Genomic DNA, 24,318 nt, shown 5'->3' on the forward strand with positions numbered 1-24,318 from the left:
TCTTGGCGTTCCTCCTCAGGACACGCTGCTTCTTTCTCTCGGTAAATGACAACCACCTGTTGAGTTGAGCAGCGTTTGGTAGGAATGTCACTGTGTATGGTGTCACCTGCACGCTCATGCACACACAAAAAAAATAAACCCACCCTTCAAAACAAACCACTCCCAGGGTGACAATTAAAAATCGCAAAACACGCTTGTTTTTGAGGTTACCAGTGTTCCCAATCACACTTTCCATGTATTTTTCCACCAAGCTCTGGTTTTATTTTGCCGTAAAGTTGGATTTCTGCCCGTAAATAGTCGAATCGTTTTAAAGCGCCGAATGTGTGTTTTTTTTAACGCAGTTTACAGTGTCTCAATCATGTTAAATAAACCCTCTGCTGTTGTTCGCGGTGATGTCATGCATGTTAGATTTCACGACATGAAATAAGCCATGAAATGAAACCGGTTCAACAATGCCTGTGTTTATATGTTCATATTTTAGTTATGTGGACTTTATGGCAGCTGTAAAGCAGTAGAGTTATAGGTGATAAAACTCTGCAGCGTTGGTGTGGGCGGCAGGAAAACCAGTCTTTCTCTGACTGTAAAAAAAAAAAGTAGTCAACAAATGAGTGTGTGATGAAGTTGACAAGTCAGAGAGGAAGTATATACAGTAAGACGACACAGTATTTAATAAGGAATTAAATTAACAGTATTTAATTAAGAATTGAGAAAAGTTCATTAATTTACTGGATATTTTTAAGATTACGTATCATTTTACAGAATTTACTTTTGAATAATTCTGACTTGGTCTGTCTCTTTAAGACTCTTATTTTGAAAGTTAAAAGGAAACTGACTTTATTTACTTTAACAAACTTAATCTTGGGATAGGACTTCCCTTTCATGTACATTTCTATCAGGTATTGGATTGAAATTAGCCAGTTAGTGAATCATTTTAACAATATTAGTCTTAAAGAACGTAAAAAGTCAAAATAAAGTTGATTATTTACAATATGTTCATTTATTTTATCACATTTTAGAAAGTAAATTCAGAGAGTAAAGTATTTTAGAGTTGAAAACTGGTGACGACCTGAACTTTTAAATCACTAACGCCACTGACGAAAGAGGAGATAGAAAGCAGGTACTCTGATTGTACAGAAACACACAGACACACACACACAGCCACCTATTAAGTCATTCAGCCTCTCACAGCACGAGCCTCACTTTGATGTCTGCCACATCAGACACGGTCCACGTTTAGAAATCAAACAAACCCCACGGCCGCCACCGCTGTCACTTCATTTTGACATTCCTGCAGCTGAGTTACAGCTGGCTGCACACACGCACATACACACACACACACACACACACACACACACACACACAAACACACACAACCTCCCCCCCACAGACACTTAAGCACAACTGCAGAGTGTGGAGACACTGCTGTATTTAGCTTTCCATAAAATGAACAAATAAACAAAAGAAACCCACAAAAATAGGCCACACTCCCTTCTGCTTTATAACCAGAATCTGCCAGTTTGAATCTCCGCTGTAAACTCGACATGTCTCTGGTAAATATTCTCCTATCTAGTTTAATTCAGTTTCTCATCAATGATAAATTTGTAGCCACAGCTGTGCAGCCAGCGATGAGACATTAAACTCATCTTTGAACCAGTCGCATGCACATATGCAAACGTAGGTTCATGAACCTTTAAACATGTGGTTCGTGTGCGACAGTCACAACAATTGCTAGTGAAACACACACACACACACACACACACACACAAAATAGCTTGAGTCCATTTTCTTCAGATGTAGCCTAGCCACATTTCAACATCAATAAATCTCTGTCAAATTAATTGTGTCGTGTGTTTATATTAGCGGCAAACAAATGAGATCATTCATGATGATTGTAAGACCGTATGAAAGGCCAGTGGTTTCCCTGAAATCAAGACCACATTTCTCATAAAATCTGTCTTCTTTCTATTACATCCTCAAACTCTCTTGTGTTTCCATCTTTACTAAATGATGACAAACTTTTTTTCTCTCTCTCTTTTATTATTTAAAGAAAACCAAGAACTCAGTTTGTAGAAGTTTTAGCTCAGTTTGCTTTGGAAGAACAGCGCCCTCTTCCTGTTTGATGTCTTAGATAAATCCTGCAGGTTTCCCGCCAAAATGGTCTTGGTGACAAATGATGATGAGAAAAAGAAAAAGAAAAGAAAAATATTGCAAAAACATTGTGTTAATCTGAACATCAAACAGCCAGATTTGCAGACGGCAGTGCCATGCTAGCAAACAGTTAGCTATGTTGCAACAATTATATTAATCTAGATTTTAGTTTAGCCTACATCCACCTGTTAAATATTAGCCTGTATTCTCTTCATTTTTAGCTCCATTTTGGTCGCTACCACCTCCTGAAGAAAATACCTGCATTTAGCTCCCAGGCTAGTTGCTAAATTTAGCTTTTAGCTTTTCTAGCAGGAAGTGGGTGCTAATAATTTCAAGAGTCCACATAACTGTGTACATAAAACCAAAACAATGAGCTAAAAGAGGCTAAAAAGCTCAATTTCTTTGCATGTCTCTCCCTTTGCAAAACCTCTTTAACATTATCGTCATTATTTGATTCGGTGTTGATATAGATAACAGTGACAAGTGCAGCTTTAAGTGTCTCAAACAGATCTATTGAACTAATGTCCTCTGCCGTGAAAGCCCACTTCAGTCGGGTCTTCAGATTAACCTTGATAAGACTGAATCCATGCCCTGAGTACAACAGATAAATTACTTTAGCCTACTTCTTCTATTTCACCCCTTGTTTGATTCATTGGTCTCTCTCCCTCTGCTTCCCAGCACCGGCCTTCACTAAAAACAAACAATCGCCACTAAACAATCACTCACTGCAGCTGGACGGCTGGAGCTGTTCGTACAGGGGCGTGTGTGTGTGTGTGGTTTGTGTTGTGGTTGCAGTTTGTGTATTGTAGTGTCCGGTATGCAGCGTGATTGTTTTGTTGTGGTGATCGACCGGTTGATTGCAATCGTGTTGGTTCAGACTCAACACAAACCCCAGGACTGCAATAGCTACAGGTTTGAGCAAAGAAGCACAAAAACACAATCGCAATGTTGTGCCAATGTTGTGTGTTTCCATTTGTTGGTTTAGGGGTGAAATACTAATCTGCGTTGTAGCCAGGACGGGGCAACAGTTCAGTTTAGCAGCAACTGTTCACAGCCAAGGAGAGGAGGTTCTGGGTTTGCATGTTCTCTGTGGTTCTCCTAGCCTGGCTCTGCCCACATACATACTATAGGGTTGCCGACCGGCCCTTAAAATATGTAATCGTCCCGTATTTGGACAATAAAAGATGTGTCTCTTATTGAACTGATAAGGGACGCACTTTGTTCTGTATTTTTGAAATCCATGTTGGGTGATTTTTATCATAATGAAACGATGCGGTTCTGACTCTTGCCTGTCTGGAATGAGCTTCTCATTGACCAATAAGACACTGTTATGTTGCTGTGTCACTCAGTAGGCTACTGGACATGCAGAGCTAAATCGAGCTGTGCTCAAAATTCGATTTTGGCGTCTAATCGGACTTCTGTCCTTCTCCCAGTTTACATGCAACTGAGAAAATGGATTAACTGATGGGAACGTGTCCTCCTCCTCAACACCAGGTGGCGATATGCGTCGTTTCAGCAGGTTAATACAGCCCCTTTTCCAGTTGACCTATTACATTAAGAGTGGCAGATGCAAGACTCAGACAAGTCCAGTGGCAAAAAAGAAGAAAAAAAAAACAATCGCGGAAATATGGAAAAGAATGGGAATAAACACGAATGGCAGGAAAACGTGAATGATAATTTATACAAAGCCAACTGCACATCCTCCAACAAAATGTCTCCATTAATCATGGAGGAATCACTGACGTTGAACAGCCTGGGTCCGGAGACAACCACCAAGCCCTGCTCTTTTTCACAGTTTATTGTTCGCCTTGTGAAGTGCAAGAGACCGGTCAGGACCAGGCTAAGGTTCCCCAGCTTCCTCCCATGATCCACGGACTTTTAATTGGAGCAGGGTGAACACCACAATCACCCAATGTGTTGCCAATTTGAGAAATTACAGGTGGATTAAGCTCAGCGGCTACAACCTGAATAGGAAAACAAATCAGACATTAGAGTAAATTAACAATGATTATCAGGTTTTCTTATTAGAAATTAATGAAATGATAACATGTGAAAGCTGTGGCTGGTAGTGATGAAGCTCTTTGTTCTGTGCAGGAATAGGACAAACTTATCTGCAGGCGCCACAAACATGAGTCTAAAAGAGTGTAATTTGTAAAGAGGAAACTATTTGGCCACACAAATGTCTTGTGGAAATGACGTCTCTCTGCAGCTACACTGCAACAGAAAACATGTTTTGTAGGAAAGATGATAATCGCTGGCTGGGAACATCGTTTCTTGAATGAATGAATGAATGAATGACGAACTACGTTTATTTGTAGCAGCAGCAGCGGAGTCGCCAGGAGGTCGTTTGGGTGGATGGCAGCGCACAAAGCACACGACTGTCACACCACAGACCCCAGAGTTTTTGCGTCTGTGGTTTAGGCAACAAAAGTGCTTTGATTAAAGTTTGTGGGGAAAGATCATGGCTTTGGTTACATGAAATAAACACGGCGTGTCTGAAGTCACTGTGAACTTTATACTGTATTAAACCAGACCCATGACCTTCACAGAGAGTTTAATAAGTTTGGATGCATCATCTGTGAACATTTTACTGATACAGTCTGTATAGACGCGTTTCGCTACTCGCCAAATACGAAGATTAACAACATAACCTCATGATGTAAGAAATGTAAACACAATCCAGCTGCAATTACACGTCCATACAAAACATATTTACTGTTATAGTTTATATGCAGATGTACGGAAACATGATTTGAGTAAACTCTTTCACCATAGAAACTACACTGCAAAAACTCAAAATCTTACCAAGAATATCTGTCCTATTTCTAGTCAAGATGTCATTTCTAGTCAAAACAAATCTAATTATAACTAAAATAAGACTCATCACATAAAAAGTAGCTTGTTTTTAGACACTTTTTACTTCTTTCAAGCATATTTCCACTTGAAATAAGTAGAAAAATCTGATAGTGGAGCAAGTTTTTCTTTCTTATTACAAGCATAAAAAAACTAGTATTCACTGGCAGATTTTTCTACTTATTTCAAGTGGAAATATGCTTGAAACAAGTGAAAATGATCTAAAAGCAAGTTAATGTGGAAAGAGATTAGTTTTGACTAGAAGTTCGACATTTTGACAAGAAAAAAAGTCCTGACAAATATTCTTGAAAAGATTTTGAATTTTTGCAGTGCAAGGTGATAAGCTTTTCGCTTGACAACCTCCAAGTGACCAACACTTTGACATTATTATGTGGATTTATAATCTGAATATGCAAGTACTGTATACACATAGATCTTTTGGATGTTTGGCCAATAGACATTTTCAAAGATGTATTTTTGCATCCAAATCATAACATCACACATGTAAATCAGCTCATAATGTCAACTTTTCCAGCTGTTTCCGAATACGTTTTTTATTAAAAACACAAGTTCGGAGCTGATTATCATAAATCGACTTGTAGATTAGGATGAAATCATTTCATTTTTAATGATCCCAAACAAATGTAATTCACCAGGAATTTTTGTTTTAAATTGGAGGAAAGTTTCCACTAATATGCCTATAACACATTTTGTCATACTGAGCATCAGTTTTATTATTAAATAATTATGTGTATCAAAGTAGAAAAATATTCTCATTAATATTGTGATTTTGATTTCAGCCCCAGTTCTGGCTCATTTTTTCCCCCTTTTTTCTCATTCACTGCTGCAAAAATTTAATTTAATCTTTATCTTTAAGCCAGTTGCTGGTAATTGAGCTGGTCTGCGGATATGAATCTAACCTTTTGGTATTCTTCCATTGAAAATCACCTACCGCCTCCCTGTTTGATGTCATGTCAAAGAAAGCACGTTGTTCCCCCTCCTTTCGATTTTTAAGATCCAGTAATTTCATTCTCATTCTCTGCTGGAAGACTTTCAGGTCTGCAGCTCACAAAAGGACTCTTTCTTCTTTATTTCCTTCCCTCCTTCCTGCTGCTGGCATCCCCTGAAAGTCAAGTAGGATGTCGGTCGGTCGATCGGTTTCTGTCTGGTTTGAAGGTGCCTCGTCTCGCACTGTTTCTCTCACAAACACATGCAGAATGCTGGTGGCTGCTCATTACAACACATGTGGTAAATTGGACACTCTCATCTGAGAAACCCAGCTGTTTTAATATTTGTCCTGTTTTTCTCGTCCTCCTCCACCGGTCGGATCACATTCATCTCTGGACGGTCAATTATAGACTCTACACTGAAGTGAAGTGGTATTTTAGGGTTACATTATATCTGTCTGCAAATGTTGAAGTTGTTTCAGCTACTGCACAAAGACGGGTAACACTGATCCCAGTTCAACTTTCATTCACAGACCAAAACGGGCCCACATGGCTATTTTGGTCAGACAATGACTTCCCATAATGTCCATAAACTGCAGCCGAAAAGCTCTTGATGCTAAAATAAATCTCAAATCATGGCAATACAAATATGGCTCTTACAGCAGCAGTTACCTTCACAATCACCTTCATTTTAGAGAATTGCCTTCAAAATAAAAGCACAAGAAAGTTCTACCTTGTACAAATGCTTTATTTGGCACTTTTAACCTGAAAGGTTTGAACGAAGTTGAAAAAACTCTCAAATAACTGAGACATACACTACTCACAAAAAGTTAGGGATGTTTGGCTTTTGGATTAAATTTCAGAATGCACCTAAAATGCACTATAATCTTTACAGGTGAACTTAATTTAACCTTCTCTAAACAATTGTTCAATGTTTCAGTCCTTATTGAATAACATGCTGTTCTCTAACAAGGTGATTAACCACAAAAATCACAAGCACCATCTGATAGTCATCATCTGACTAAATGTTCTGGTTCAATGACAGTTTGTAAACAGTCCTCTTCTCTCTCCTCTCCACGATGTTCACATTTTGACATCATGAGACCAAGACAACACTAATTGATCAAGTTATTGAGACATTGCGATTTTTGTTGTTGTGCGATAGCCACCACTGTTGTTAGCTTTTGTTTGAGATAAAGAAATGACCATTGCATCCTTCTACTTAAAAGGCTTTCATGATAGAATATCACTGTAGCATGAACTTGTTATAGGGAGATTATTGTCAAATATCCCTAACTTTTTGTGAGTAGTGTAATGTGTGATGTGTGGCGGAAAAACACAGTCAACAGGTAAACATACAGAAGAATGTGTGACTGTCAGCCACAATGTCACATTGAACAGTGACAAAGCAAGATGAAGTGTGATGATGATGATTTAAATTGACATGCCCGAAATAAACAAATTGATTGATTGAAGAATCTAGTTTGAATTTAATCGGTCTGTCTCTCAAATTAGCCTTTGATTATGTTCTGGCCCCAAAAGCATTTACTTGTTGACACCTATTTATAGTCTAATGTGTAGCAGCAGTGCAGGAAGCTTTGAAATTAATGGTGCAACACATCCAACTTTCCTTTTTTCCCCCCCTTATTTCCCATAATACACACAACATACATCCAAAAAACAGTACATGATGATCAGTCCTTATGAAACAATAACAAACAATAAAACCAACATATGCGTTGCATTAATGCTGGTTGTTTTTGTTTGTTTGTTTTTCTTTTATCATAACCATGACCCAACTGAATAAGCTCCACATGTTCATACAGACCACCTACTGTGACAGACAGGTTGTGGACGTACGTGATGGGAGGGGGAAGGGGGGGGTGAATATGAGGAACATCTGACAATATGATTACTTTGGTGCCTGTCTGAACGAGAAGAAAAGACGTCACACCTGGATATTGTTTCATTTTAAATGGGTCACCACCTCAAAAGGTCGAGACTGTTGAAGTGGAGGATCGTGACGAAGCTCGACTCCAACAAGATGTTCTGGTTAAAGTCAAGTCGGCACCTTCTCCATATCAGTCGCTTATCACTTAGGTTTCCTTTAGATGAATGTCTGTGTGAAGGTTGGAGGTGCAGGTCAACATCAGAGGATGGGTGGGTTGGTTGGGGGGCTTTGTCACAAGTCGATCAGACGAGTCTCACTCCTTCACGGAGGTCCAGAGATGAAAGACCTGCTGTGAGCAAACCATGTTTTCTTTTTCCCCAAATTCTGTTTCACAGTCCAGTTGTTTAGGTGGTTATACCATAAATTGGTTTATGGTTCTGTATAAGACCAGATGAAGGAGAGATGGACGTGTATAATCAAAGTAATCATGTTCAATTCTCCACCACAGCTGTGGTGAGGGTACAGGGTTTGCAAAAGAAGAAGATTGGCCTCTTTTCAAACAATCCATCTTCTCTTCAGTGTCAGCAAACGCTCCCACACACAAAGCAGCTCAAACTGACCAATCACAGTCAATGTGGTCTCCAAATGGTTTTAGGTGGTCCTCCTCAGCAGCTACAATGCAATCAACATACAGTGATGGATAGCTACTACAGCCACAACTATGATCCTTTAGCCTTTATATGGAGTTACATAAAACATGCAACAGGTAACTGTTTTTGTGTAAATTTGAGATTCAAACTAAAACTATTAGATAAAATAAATTCAGATTCTTCAATGAAACAATTTATCTCGATGTGATGTTTTGCAACGGGTAGGCTACTTTCTTCTTGTTGCGGTCAACAATGAACTTTGTCACAATGAAAATACCTTTGTTATTGTTTGATAGATGACCGCCCCTAGCTTGTTTACCACGCTGGTTGTGCTAACTACACATCAACAAACTGTCTGTCTCTTTTTATTTACTGGTGTCTGCTGAATGCCGCCAGGGAGAAACACTGAACTTCTTATACAGACACTTACTGGCAGTCTAAACAGAGTTAGGCAAAAGAAACATGTAAAAAATAAAACATTCTGTGGGTGAAAGGCTAATTAGATTTTCTTGTAAGTTTCGCTATTGCTACATGGCTAATGTTTGCATTTACAGAGTTGTTTACTTGCCAGTGTGGAGGAAAGGTCGTGAGTTGAGCATTAAACTGTATTCCTTTATTCATCCAGTTTAGAAAACATCTTTCATGATTTGTTTTTATTTCTATCACTTATATTATTCTACAAAAGCTAACATGCTAACTAGCTAGGCCTACCGTATCATTTTCCGATACCAAATAGCATCGAGTCCACACTAAAAAGAGTAGTGCTGTTCAGAGCGTGAATTATATGTTATGCAGCGCTCGACTTGTAATGACACCAAAGTTATCTGGGTGAGTAAATGATAGTATTTTATGCTAGAAATAAGGTCCAGATTGTAAAAAACAGCAATTACCCGTTAATGCTAACACTGACAAAACTTACAAATAGCTCACAATAATAATGTCCTATATTTGGAAATGCTTGAGAGAAAAGTCAAACCACAGTGTGAATAGGGTCACAAATTATAAGAAAAATACAATTTATAAGAGGATATTTGCAAAATTAGTAGCAAAGTTCATAATATAAAGAACAAAAACATCAGAATATTTAAAAATTAAGTTATAGGCTTAATACTCTGCAGACACGTTCACCACATGTTCAGACTCAGACCTTCACAAACGAGCAGATGATGACATTCACACCAACCCTTGTTATGTATAGCCTACGCAGAAAATCTAATTTGTACCTTACACCTCAAGACATATGTGCAGGGAGTATTCTTATAGTTTGGGATTTAGTGGGAATTATTGCAAATGTCAGGACATAAATCCAATGGAGTTATTAATGTGACACTAAGCTTTACAAATAAACTGGACAAACTAAATAACACAGTGAAGTAGGAGCTCTTTTTAAGGATTCTCAGAGTTTGTTTATTATGGCAGGGTCCTTTAAGCCGCTTTCATACCACAGCTCTTTTCTTGGTAACACACAGACAGACATGCACGCACACACATTTCCTATTTAAGTAACTTTATTAAAAAGGCTGTGAGAGAGCTAAACAGTGAGATTAGTAACCATGGGTGCAGGGCCAGAAGGCAGAGCTCTGCAGGACACTTGACTCGTACAACAGTTTTAAAAGGACACAAGGGCAGATGATGAAAGAGCTGCAATTTACAGGGACAGACGAGGTGAAGACAAGAGTGAGTTACTCCAACAATCCAGATGTCAATGCCTGTTGCACATGGAAAATTATGAGGATGCCTTGTCTTAATTAGATTATGAAGGATTAAATAAAAACTTTTATCTTCCTGTCAGGAAACTGAGTCATAACAACAGATAATAAAAAAAAAGTTACAGCAGATTAAATACAAGATGAAAAAACAAACATATAGGCATAATTAATCATAGTATAGATGGAAATTATAATAGGACAATGTAAACTGAAGGAAATGTGATGATGTAGCTATCAACGTCAAGGCCACTGCAGATTAAATTATATAAAGTCTATTTATTTTGTGCCAGAGGACAATACACATTTGTTGCTGGTTGTTTTTAATGACGTGTGGTTAGTAGTATTTCTCCTTGAAGCTGTACAACAGCAGGTTTGCGGTATTTAAATACACTAAAAAGTCTTGAAATGTTGATACTGATACTTACATGTATTTAAATGTTGATTTGTGCCTGAGATCAGATTCAGTAAGGACTGAGGTAACAGCTGTGCATGATTTAATCTCGCATAACTTTATTTTTCTCAGCGTATTTCATCCAAATATTGGAGGTTATGATTGGAAAAAAAAAAACATTAAGTGTGTGTGATGGGAATAAAAGTTTAACTGTGAGAAAGTGGAGTGAGGTGACAGAGAGTCAGAGAGCAGACACATCCACTCTGATTATTCAGTGGTGTTTTTATAGAGTGATACATCTCACCTCACTAATGATCTTTGGCTGAGCGCGCACACACACACACACACACACACACACACACACACACACACAGCACTTTAGCCAGACAACAGACAAGTTTCATTTAAGTGATGGAAACTCTCGTGTTAAGTCGTGATGGAAGAAGTTTCAGGAAACCCAGATGTCTTAAGCAGAGACATTTACTGAAGCCGGGCCGAGCAGTGCCGGGCGCGGGGCCAGGAGGAGCACGAGAGGTCACGGGCCCCCGGGGGCCGCAGCTCTTTGTATGAAGTGACTGTTCATATTTCTATAGTCAAAGAGGCTCAGATAAAAGACACAAGGAGAGTTTAAAGAAATATCGGATGACAAAGAACACGAGTGCTTCTATAAACATGTTCATGTGCTACATAGTAATTGACTTAACGATGATTAATGGTCCAATTATCATTTTCCTTTTGACCTCGATTTTATTCATTTTTTGCTTCAGTCGCCGTATTTGCTGCTGTTTTAGTGATAATCGTTACTGTTTTGAGTTGTATCCAGAGGCTTTATGGACTATTACTATTACTGATAGTATTGTAAATGTGGCTCCGTCTCTTTTTTACTTTTTAAACACACACTAAAACTATGGAGTGGGAGCATGTAGTTGACACGTGTCTTAACTCCACAGTTCTTCTTTCTTAAACGAGGGTTTATTGAAACCTTTCTTCAAGTTACAACAAAAAAATAAAAAACTGTGCAGCAATCCAAAATTAGGCAATAATCATGAGCACGGTCAAAAACTAGTGTGCCCTCCTCGTCTCCATAGTCACAACTGAACCAAAGTACGCACACATCACGTTACGCACATCTCAGCCAATAAGAAGAGAGCAGTTGTTATTAACTAATGGGCACTCTTATAACCTCAAATATACAAAATCAGGATAAATCCAACTAATCTAAATTATTTATCACCTCATGTGTAATATACAAAATGGCTCTAACAAGTATTATTAACTGTTTGACTCAATGAACTTTGATGAAATGTTTAATTTGGTGGACAGCAAGGTAAATAGAAAATACATGATTCAAGCTGCAAACACAGAGCATCACATTTGGATTTGCTTTATTTCAGCTGAAACCAGTGATACCAACAAAACATGTTGCACACGTAGACAAACACAAAGCATAACAAACCAAAGACACACAAACAGGAGATAGAAATTACAACATCGTTCCATAGATATTATGAAACGTGGACAAAAGGATCTTTTGTGTGTTTCCACAGCTTTTAAGACGAGCGCTGATTTGTCAGACACAGGAAATCTTTTGTTAGCTACAACTCTTTTATGAGTTTATCTACTTGTGCATAGTTGCAAAGGACAGATAGTACAACACAGACACACACACACTTGTCACCCACACAGACAGACAGACACAGAGAGACTGAGGCTGCAGATAAAGAGATAAATGAAGGCACCATGTTGTCTTTGGCTTTGCCCACAGAGGAATGCAGCTCTGGTCGACCTCCCTCTGTCTCTCCTCTCTCTGCCCCGACCGTGACACTGTCCAGCCAGCCTGTCTGAGTGTGTGTGTGTGTGTGTGTGTTTCTGTGTTTTAGTTCCTGGTGCACACATGTTGTTGTGGAGAACCAGACTGGACAGAAAGGAGCAGGAGCCTAAACTGTTTATTTTGGTGGTATAACTTGGTTTAAGGTGAAGTTTAGAATATGATAATCAGGTTTATATGCAGTTAAACTGCAGCAGGGGAATGAATGGACAAATCTGTGTGTCAGACGTCCGACAGAGAAACAGATCGTCATTGTGCAATAAATACACATCCACCCAGATTCCTTATTTCCAGGGTTGAATGAACAGCACATGAAAACACACACTTACACACATGCATGAAGAGTGGGACAAAGGTTTGTTGTCTCGTCCGCGTTTTCTTTTATGAATGAATGACCGTTTTTCACTCTTGCTCTTTATCACAAATTCCAGTGGGATGAAAAAGATGAAAGAGCGCATTTCAGTAGCAGCAGTAGCAGTTAATAATGAGTCTCTTATTCCATCAGTGTTGGACCGACATGACAACAGCATTTACTGTACAAACAGGTCTGGTCCAGTCTGGGAGTTATTCACCTATGACACACTATAAAGATGCAGTCGAGGTGTTTTGGCTCAGTTTAGCACAAACCTGTAGTTCTGTTTTTAAAATAGCACAGTCTGAGAATAAAAGGAATAATTAAACAATGTGATGTTTGGCTTTAGAAGAGCAGCTTTATCGTAGTAGAGTCGCTTTTCAGTCATGACGTGAATAAAATATTGATAGAAAAAGACTTTGAATCTGTTGGTTTTGGGCGCATAAGTGGTTCAGCTGAGGTGAACAGACATGTCAGGGCTGCTGGAGGTTTTGAGGTTTTTGTTTATCCATCTTCAGCCGAGACAAAACAAACAAAGTTACATGACTACTTACTGCCAGATACATTTTTTAAAAAAAAATACAGCTTCTTATCTCTACAAGAGAACACACACTAACACTTTTACTGTGTTTAATCTGAAGATCCTGTCTCTGGTGTCTCTCTGGAGCTGTAGTAACAACAGGTCAGTGTCAGCCAATCAAAAGAGAGGAGGCTCTAAGCATCTCCTCTGATTGGCTCACTGTTTTCTCAGCAGTCAAATAAAAACAGAGCAGATTTCAGGTAAAGGGTAGGCAATATTTTTTTTCGTAGGATGAGTCCGGGAAAGTCCCGCCTTCCCCGCCTCTGATTGGCTGGATGAATTCTCCTCCGATTGACGTCATCTCACAACTAACTAACAAACTAAAATACACACAACTGAAAAATCAAATGTAATCAGACGCCATGGCGTAGCAGTTTGCGTTTTCGCCGACGGTGTGGTGAATCCGAGTTCGATCCCCGCTGGTTTCACATTCCAAAAAATTTAGTTTTTAAATTTATATTCCAAGTTTACATTTTGAGTTTGAGAGAAGTGTGTGCCATTGGTTAGGTTTAGGCAATGAAGAAAGGAGTTGGTTAAGTTTAGTAAAAAGACCAGGTAGAGGCTAGACAGGCCAGATAAGTAGAGAGAGTCCAAGTTTACATTTTGAGTTTGAGTGAGAAGTGTAATTGTGCCATTGGTTAGGTTTAGGCAATAAAGATAGGAGTTGGTTAAGTTTAGTAAAAAGACCAGATAGAGTGTAGACAGGCCAGATAAGTAGAGAGAGTCCAGGTAGATCTAGGCACTTATCACACTTTGCCGACAGCCTGCGTTTCACAGCCGTTTCACAACCAAAACAAACAACCAATCAGGCGAGAGCCCTTCTAGCCAATCAGAGTCGAAAATGGAGCCCATCTAGCCAATCAGAGGCGGGAACGGCGGGAAAGGCGGGACTTTCCCGGACTCATCCTACGGAAAAAAATATCGCAAAGGGTAGAAGGGGTGTGACTGTACAGTTGTGACATCATAAAGTTTCAGAACAAGTCCTGACAACTTGTTTTGAGGGCTCAGTTTCTGAATCCAGGCTGCATGTGACCACTTTTGGCGCATTTCCACTAGCACGGCTCGGCTCGATACGGCTCGGCTCGGCTCGGTTGTGTTTCCATTACAACCGGAAGACCAGAACAACAACAACAACATCAGAGGACAGCATGGAGGACATCAAGGCGATCGTGTTGCTGCTCACCCTGTGGCTTTTTGTCGCACAGAAGGCAAGAGAAGAGAGCCAGAGAAGACTCCGGGCCGCCAGACAAAACACTATTGAAAAGTACCGGAGAGTTTGGGAAGCCATACAGCAGTACGACGCCCAAGATCAGAGAAGACGAGCTGCAAAAAGACGACGTTTGAGGGTAAGCTAATGGTTGCTAACGCTAGCTTTTATTATCCGCGTTATTACATTGTCCAATACTGGCTGCATGCTATCGCTATAAAACATTAAAATGTGTATGTTGTTTGTGTGTTTCAGATGTTTCTCTGCTCGCAAAGCCGCCGTCGCAGTTGTTGAAAATGCGTTCAAGGCTCAAGGGCAGATGGCGTTGCCTTCTGACAAGGAACGACTCGGACACAAAAGTGCCTGAACATTGATTTTCTGATACGTGTATTGTTGTGCACTACAGATCTGTGTGTTTTGAACAACAATAAACCTTTTCAGTTTTGCAAATATGTCTCCACTTTTATTTATCATAAATCCACCAAGGTTAACAGGAATTACTGACAAATGTAAACCATAACTATCACATCCTGTACACACTATATCAAGGATCTCTCCTTGCTGGTGGCATTCTGAATTCACACATGCTTATTGTTGTTGTAGGGCAAGTTGGGGTGGTAGGGAAATTGATTCCAATTGTGTTTGCACATTCAACCTATTGTACTCTCTGATTATCATCCTTAAAGGTCTGCATGCAGCCCCCAGCCTTTACCTACACACCACAACTCCTGAACATTATCACCTGCTCCAGAACATTTCCATCTCCAAGTATCAAATTGGGGTGATAGGGTAATTGATTACAATATGAAGTGTTTGCACATTCAGCCTATTGTACTTTCTGATTATCATCCTTAACCCTAACCCATTGAGTACAATAGGCTGAATGTGCAAACACTTCATATTGTAATCAATTACCCTATCACCCCAATTTGATACTTGGAGATGGAAATGTTCTGGAGCAGGTGATAATGGTCAAGAGTTATGTTGTGTAGGTAAAGGTGAGAAGCATCTCGTGTTCGAAGTCAAACAGCAGTACAAACTGAAGCAGTAAAAAGTGGTGTCTTGTCTTGAGTCTTGTTTTTATTTACATTCTAGTTGGTCGTCGCGCGGTTATGACGCTTCCAGTGACGACACTCATCGGCCAATCAGTGGAAGGCAGTCGGCTGACGTCATGTTTTAGTAACGCTTCGGCTCGCTTGGAACCAGGGCTGAGGTGATACCAAAAGTGTACCTGGTTGCAGGTACTGTGTGCTAGTGGAAACACGCAAATAGCGCGCCGAGCCGAAGCGCGCTAGTGGAAACGCGCCATTTGATGCCTTCACATTGTCAGTGTAGAATATATTCCTCCTTTATAATCAACAGAAACATGAGACCTTAAAATTGTTTTCATGTTTTTCACAGCCTAAAACCTGACAGATGATGCATTTAAGGCTTAAATGCATCACATCTGTCATGTTATATAGTCTTTGTCCTAAATGTGTTGGTAGAAATATAGATAGAAAGGTGTCCAAAATCCAAAAATATGTTGAATTCATAATGTTGTTGTCATTAGTGGTGTTTTTTGAGCAGGTTTGTACCAGTTATCTTACACCACAACTGCTTAATTGATCACTTATACATGTAGTCAGATATAGCTCACCTTTCAATCAGTGTTGTCTCGAGTGCTCCCTTTAGATTATATGGATTATTTAAAGTTAATTTAAGGGACCTATGGGTATATTGAGTGCCTGTTAAAATGCTGCAGGTCTTGTGAATCAGTGTTTTGTGCTGTGTTCAGAAACAATGGGAGCACTGAACCAATAACACAGAGTCCATCCATCCATACGTCACGCTGAAGCCCAGCTGTTGCCTTGGCCTGCTCGGTCCCAGCAAACAGCATTTAATACGTCAGTGGATAAAGTGTCCTTCTCCTTCTCAGAAGAATCCCAAACACCATGAAGCTGTGAATGTGTGACTAGTCTGTTGTGGATATCGCTGCCATGCTACTGTGTGTGTGAGTTTACATTCTGGTGCATATGTGTGAAATCAAGAGGAAAGCTCAGTTAGGAAGGGGAATGGAAAAGACGACAAGAGATGACTTTCCCATCCTGAGACGTTTGAAATGGATTTGTCAGGCAGAGAGCTCGTCTTTCAGTCTGTTCCTCATTGTCGTTGCCTGAAGCCACAGACCACTCACCTTAAGGACTCGTCTTTCCAGCTGCAACTCAACAGGTCGTCATTATTAGAGCTGATGACTGAGAGAGATGAGCAGTTACAGCCACAGTGTTTTGGATACAACCATAACTTATTTACATTTACATATAAACCTGCCTCCCCACATGTTTCTATCCTGTAAACGTACACTTCGGCCATTTAAACTTTGTAGAATATGTAAAAATTATCTATAACTTTGACACAAAAGTTATATGGTAAAAATTAGGATTGTTTCAAGGCCTTAGGCTGCAACTAGCAGATTAAAACCTGTTAGATGATCAGTTTACAGTGATTATATACATGAAGAAATCCTCAGTTGAAAAACTGAAACTGATAGCCTATTTTTGAGGATGTGACCCAAATAATTAGTTGGTTTTTTTTTATCAAAATCATCATCATGGACTGACTCAATTACTTATTAGAAGTTATAGCATGACCTTGAAATGTATTAACGTAAAGCCAAGCTGGTTTGATTATCTGTTAAAAAAAAAAATCAAATGATAACGTGATATAGTTCCTAAATGACAGAGTAAAAATAAACATTTAAAGCTGCACTTTAAAACTGAAATAGGATCAAATGAGTGTGTGTAATTGCGGGACAAACTCACTGAGAGTGACCCCCAACTTTGCAGCTCCTCTAGACTTTGTACAGTTTTAGCATCTTTCAGCTCATTGTTTTGGTTTTACCGTCCCTACTTTTCACATGTCTTGGTTCATTCTCACACTTTTTTCCTCACCTGTTGTCAGAAAGACCCTCAAAAAAACAGACTGTAAACCATCTGTCCAGGATATAAACAACAAGTACAACAAAGCCAGTGAAGCAAAACCCCAGAGCTTGCTGGAGACCATAATAAAAGAGAAAATACTGCTGCCTATAGAAGTGAACATGACTCTGACTCAGTGATATCAGTTCATGTGAAACATTGTGTGAACTTCACATGGCCGGTTAGCTCAGTTGGTTAGAGCGTGGTGCTAATAACGCCAAGGTCGCGGGTTCGATCCCCGTACGGGCCACTGAGATTTTGAAAGAGACCAACCATAATCACATAAAGTCAGTTTCCACATGTATTACCCACTTAACCCAAGTATCAGTCAGCAGCGGCCTTAGCTACCCTATAGACCAGGCATGTCCAAAGTCCGCCCCAGGGGCCATTTGCGGCCCATGTTCAAATTCCGACCGGCCTCTGTCATAAAATCAATAATAAGCGGCCCGCTAGCATGTACAAAAAAAAAACACGTACAAATTTTTTTTTTAATATATTTCACCAGAAGATGTGCGGACGTGTGGCCGCACTCTAGCCGTGCGACCCTTGACCTTTTTTGCACAACATTCAGTTTGAATCCTGTTTCTATGTCTTTTATGTGTATGCTGTGGAGTGCTTTGATTGTTTTATGCTTTGTTGTCTTGGAGAGGCCGAAGACAAATTTCCACTACGGTGGGCAATAAAGTCTTTCTAATCTAATCTAATCTAATTCCAGTCCATTTCTAAAATATAATGTAATATAAAATATAATATAATATGCAATGTGTCAAATGAACCTAGATATGTTTAAGCTTCCTGCATTTTGCACTTTTGCATCACATTTGGACACATTTGCACTTTTTCTTCATTTTATGTGGTCTTCAAATATGAAATGCAGAGTGATTTTGGTAAAAACTTGTTTAAATGTATATGTGAAGAAATGAAAAGAATGCCATTTGCAATAAAAAAGTAGTAGTTCATTTGCATTTAATGTTAATGGTTCAAAGGATGTCAGACTGAATGGTCGGCCCCCACACATTTTCACCCCACCAAATCCGGCCCTCTGCTATAAACAAATGTGAATGGACTCTCTTCTACATCCACTGCCATCCCAGCCCCTCTGGTTGAACACCGTACAGTACATCCAACATGTTCAATTGCCCACAACAATAACAATTTGATTGTCAGTTTTTTGGCTCAGTGAATGGAAACACCTTGTCTCTCTGCGTTCAGTTACCTGACAGTGACCTCTGTGGTTCGGTCTGATTGTATATACAGAGCTTTCCATGTTAACAGGGCAGCAGTTTAACAGACACCAGTTAGTGGAGAGTGATTCCTAATACTGATGGATGAATCCTGGAGGTGGTGAAAACAGAGGAAACACAGTGAGACGCTGTGGAAAATCTGTCCGAATGGGTTCTGGCAATGAGATCTGATTACAGGTTTATGTGTCCTTTTTTTTTTTTTTTTTTTTTGCTCTAATAGCGCACAGTCGTCCCGAGCTGTGAGAAAAAACCCACAGCCCCGTCCGTGGTGAAGAAATGTAACTCTGCACCTAAAAAAACGAGCAGAAACCACCGACTCGCGGCTTCTCTGACAAGATTTCAGAGAATTTGGAAGCAGGTCATGGATTGCATTAACACTAAGCTCCGTGCCGCCACTCCATCTGTAACTCAGATGAATTATCCTTACAAGATTATCTGACAGGATTGTGGTGCTGGTGTGTAGTTTTGTTGTTGTTGCTGTTGGGAAAAATCGTCTCTTTCCCAAAGTGTCACCTTTCAGAAACTGGCCGCATGTCTTTCTTGTGCTTGACCACAGAGGATTGTTTTGGGCTTCATCGTGTGAGGTTTTAGGGAGAGTTACAGAAACTAAAAGTGCTGCTGTTGTTCTTCTTTCTCTTCTTCTCCTTCATCTACTTAGGATCTGTCCTAATACCCACTGTTTCACGAGCACTCAAGTCCACATGACATATTTTGGTGCTACAGTCCCAAAGACTGAAAATATGTGAATGTTTTGTGGTTTTTTAATTGAATATCCACATATTATATACAGTAATTGATCTTTAAATATCCATATTTTTAGAAATATGCAACACAGACGTGACCACTGTTTGAATAGTTGTCTTGAAGGGATAGTTCAACATTTTGGAAAATTGGCCCACTGCCATAATCCCTATAGTTTTAGGAGTAGGTTGTCGGTGCAAGCTATTTTTAGAACGGCGGAGCAGAGCCGCGAGCTGCTCAGAGCTACACTACGGAGGCTAATGGGATTTCTTGGTTTCCCTCATCAAACTGATCAAATACACAATCCAACAACTCCAAAACACTCTGGTGGACAAGTTGTGACCTGCACATTCACCACGCTATGAGATAATAACAGAACGCTACCAGACAGAGTTGTTTTAGAGGTAAATTCATGCAAAACCGCTGATGCGCGTTCCCTTCGTGGGCAGTTTTTCAGCAAGCAGTCTCTACATTTACCTCTAAAGGAACTCTGTCTGGTAACGTTCTGTTATTATCTCATAGCGTGGTGAATGTGCAGGTCACAACTTGTCCACCAGAGCGTTTTGGAGTTGTTGGATTGTGTTTGATGAGTTTGATGAGGGAAACCATTAGAAATCCCATTAGCCTCCATAGCGTAGCTCTGAGCAGCTCGCAGCTCTGCTCCACCATTCTAAAAATGGCTTGCACCAACAAATAAAGGTAACGAACCTACTGCTATGACTATAGGGATTATGGCAATGGGCCAATTTGCCAAAATGTTGAACTATCCCTTTAATGTTCAGGTCACATGTGTTGACTCCTCTCAGGAAGCATTAACATGACCCTGACCACATTAAGTTGATTATTAAATGATTATTGATGTTTTTTAGATTTGCAGTCGTGCAGTTATGACAACTGACCAGCCCATTCCTTCCTTTCTATGTTTACGCAATAAACTATTGTATTGTATTCTTATTTGTTCTCATCTTTGTATGATATATTTCTGCACATCTTTATCTTTGTCCATATTTGTCTACATTTGTTTACTGTTGTGAACCTTCTTATTCTGTGTCTGTCTTTTTCAAGCTGCAGCAGCATGGAGAAACTCACTCCCCCATGCTATCATGTTCTGGTTGAAATTAGGTGTGTGTGTGTGTGTGTGTGTGTGTTGTGAAATGTAGTGTGTGATGACGCTGATGACAGACCATCATTTAGCAATTAAGCGCTCTGTGTAGTGGAGAGATTTCAGCTTATTTAGTGTTTCAGGTCATTAGGAATAAACCTAACACACATAATGAGCTGGAATTTAGATGGTTTGTTTGCAGCAGTGTGGCTTCGCAGCACTTTTCTCGCTCTGAGGTCATGAACACACACACACACACAACCACACACACTTTTTCGAGCTCTCTTAGATACGTGGAAACAGAAACATTCAGTGTGTGTGTAATATTGGGCTGTTAGGGGCATCACTGTGTCAGAGAGCATGTGTGGAGGGAATTATCTGCTTCCTCTTGTTTCCCAAGTAATCCTTTTTTCTCCATCTGAGTTGCACACATTGGTCTCGGCTGTCCTGCAGAAGAGAGGGTGTCGTCATGACGTAACGCCGCGGATCTGGTTTCAAAATATCTCTCAGGCTATCGGGCTGTTACCACGCAACGTGCTCTCAACATAACATGAAACAGAAGAGCTTTTTCTCATTAGGCACGGTCCAGAGGAGAGAAAAGACTAAAAAAGAAGCCGCCTCGGTGCCAAAGCCAAAAACAAGACAAGAGAGGTTCATTGGCAATAAGTTAACTGTCACCAAATGTGATGCTGCAGCTAAATAAACACGTGTGTAACTCGGAGAGAGACCATACAAATGGGGGTGAAATTGCTTTGGTGATGCTGCTCACAAGTCTGAAGGCTGAACTCAGCCACAAGCCAAAAAAAGGCGCTTTTTTTTCTTTCTTTCTTTTTTTAAAGGTCATGATATGTTTTTCGATGTTAAATCTTAATCTACAGAATAACTTAAATGGAGCAGAATAAATAATACAGTATTCCCATGTGGGATAGAAAAGTAAGCAGGTATAAAATGGTCGTAAAAAGTTAAATGCACTTAGTTAAATTCCTTCAATGCGAAGCCATAGGTCATGGCTTTAAAACAACACTCCTTCTCTCCTGCAGGTATTTTGGACGAACAGCGATGTGCGCACGCCAACTTCAACATCATTCAGAATGAAGACAGAGTTTCCACAATATGAAATTACAGCACACACAGACAACCTGGTGCTTTATCCTGGAAAACTATCATTTTTGGGGGTCTAAAATAAAACCAAAAAAAAAATTAATAAAAAAATACTTAGGTCTTGATTTAATAAACAATACATGTAGCAGGAGCAGACAAGCTGAATTAGCGAAGGCGACAGAATCAACATCTGCTCTGCATTAAAGTGTTGGCCAGTTCCACGCTGACCACGGTGATTGATAGTAAACGATATTTAGCTGTAGCCGAGGGATCGGTGAATCAACACTCAGGACAAACTCTCTCTTCTCTCTGTCTTTCTCTCTGTCTTTCTCCCTCTCCAGTCTCTCGCTCCCAGGTTTCTTCACAGCGACAGGATGTGCTGGTGGAGAACGTGACCCGGATTTCGGAGCGCTCCCGGCTGCTGCAGCAGACGCTGGGCGAGGCGTCCACCCAGGCCGACCTGCTGGAGAACATCTGGAAACTGGAGAACCTCTTCCAGAACCACAGCGACTGGCTGCAGAGGCTGGAGATCCTCATCAAGGTGCGACGCCAGACCGGGACCAGGGAACCAGATCGTATACAGATACAACACCCAGAACTAGAGCTGCAACAATTAATCCATTAATCGAACAAAAATCGATTATTCAATTAATCGTCAGCTATTTTGATAATCAAATAATCGGTTTGAGTAGTTTTTTAAGAAAAAAAGTCCAAATTCTCTGATTTCAGCTTCTTAAATGTGAATATTTCTGGTTTCTTTGTTCCTTTATGACAATAAACTGAGCATCTCTTTGGTTTATGGACAAAACAAGACATTTGAGGAGGTTTTGGAAACAATGATTGATATTTTACAACATTTTTTAACATTTTATTGCCCAAACAACTAATCGATTAATCGTTAGAGTAATCAACAGATGAATTGATAATGAAAATAATTGTTAGTTGCAGCCCTATACCTGGAACATGTTGCAGGACAGTGTGATGATGATGATGAACATCTGTCCGACTCCCACCGTCCATTTGCCTCTCATATAACTGTCAGAAAACTATGAAATAGATATTAGGAAGATACATGGGTGTTGATACTGGGTAGTGGTAATTAGTGGTTGTGGTTGAGGTTGGGAGGTTTGTTGTTATAAAGTCCATCATATGTTTATGTGGTGTAGTCAAGTTGTTTATAGTTAAATTTTGAACACACCCCTGATTGAAACTAAAGAAAACAATGATAATTTGATATAATAATGAGGAAAATAAGACAAAAAAATAAACATGGGACATTACACTGTTCCCATTGTTGTGGTTTTCCCATGGCAAAATGAAACTCAAAACCATGACCTTAAAAAATCCTAAAACACATAATTATATTGTTTTTCAATTAGCTTTTCTTACTTGTTGCTTGTTTTAATGAAAATCCTGTTGGCTGCATGTAGGAGTTTTAAGGTGATGTCAGATCTATACACTAAGTCACACATCTCACTGTGTTTCCATTTCTCTCTTATACATGTGTAAAATTTAGATTAGATGCATTAACTGTGACATCATCCCATGTTTTGCCTCGACTCATATTGAAGATCATCGTTGGCTTGCATTATAGTCAGAACAATCTTTATTTGCCCCCTCATCAAATTCATCAAATACACAATCCAACAACTCCAAAACGCTCTGGTGGACAAGTTGTGACCTGCACATTCACCACGCTATGAGATAATAACAGAACGTTACCAGACAGAGTTGTTTTAGAGGTAAATGCAGAGACTGCTTGCTGAAAAACTGCTGCCGTAGGGAACACGTCTCAGCTGTTTTGCATGAATTTACCTCTAAAACAACTCTGTCTCGTAACGTTCTGTTATTATCTCATAGCGTGGTGAATGTGCAGGTCACAACTTGTCCACCAGAGCGTTTTGGAGTTGTTGGATTGTGTATTTGATGAGTTTGATGAGGGAAACCAAGAAATCCCATTAGCCACTCGGCTCGGCCGTTCTAAAAATGGCTTGCACCGACAATTAAAGGTAACGAACCTACTGCTATGACTATAGGGATTATGGCAGTGGGCCAATTTGCCAAAATGTTGTAACTATCCCTTTAAAATCATAATATATGAGTAATGTAGTGGTTTTAAAGCGTTTACAGCTGCACTCAAACTCACTGATTTGAGATAAATCTGCTGAAGAGTGAGGGTGATGAAGAGGATAGAGGCAGTAACCGATGGATGTGTTAGGGACATTTATTTATATTTACACACCGTTCAGTCCTGTTTATCTCTGTTGTGGCGACGTCTCCTCTCCTCCGTGCAGGGCGTGGAGGTGGAGCTGAGGAGCGCGCAGTCGTACTCCCTTCACTCGGAGGGATACCTGGTGCAGCTGGACGACAGGTTGTCCTCTCTGAGCAGCTCCGCCACCAGGAACCTGACGGGCCTGAGCGCCGAGGTGACCCGAGCCTCCACCTGGCTCCGCGACCACGACCTCCTGCTCCGGTACGCACGCATGCACGCACACGGATGACACAGATTTGTTTTCTTTTTTTTCAGTCTTTTTCCTGTACTTTCTTTTATTCTTTTTTCTTGCTTTTAATTATATGTTGTATGTTTCCAATTTTTACTATTTTGGGGTTTATTAGC

The 24,318-nt window shown here is 39.9% G+C and overlaps 1 protein-coding gene and 1 non-coding gene across 2 annotated transcripts in view; both read left to right on the forward strand.

Annotated features, from left to right (window-relative positions):
• Positions 1 to 24,318, forward strand: part of scara5 (scavenger receptor class A, member 5 (putative)) — a 113,065-nt gene that overhangs the window by 36,979 nt on the left and 51,768 nt on the right. Inside the window, exons 4-5 of the mRNA XM_085770345.1 lie at positions 22,043 to 22,242; positions 23,996 to 24,174. Coding sequence (XP_085626471.1) covers positions 22,043 to 22,242; positions 23,996 to 24,174 — 379 coding nt within the window. The remainder of the gene's footprint in view (positions 1 to 22,042; positions 22,243 to 23,995; positions 24,175 to 24,318) is intronic.
• trnai-aau (transfer RNA isoleucine (anticodon AAU)) lies at positions 17,690 to 17,763 on the forward strand. Its single transcript has one exon. It is a non-coding gene; the product is annotated as a tRNA-Ile (tRNA).

This window comes from Trachurus japonicus, chromosome 24 (genome assembly GCF_045865225.1).
Source record: "Trachurus japonicus isolate A0001 chromosome 24, Traja_1.0".
Taxonomy (NCBI): domain Eukaryota; kingdom Metazoa; phylum Chordata; class Actinopteri; order Carangiformes; family Carangidae; genus Trachurus; species Trachurus japonicus.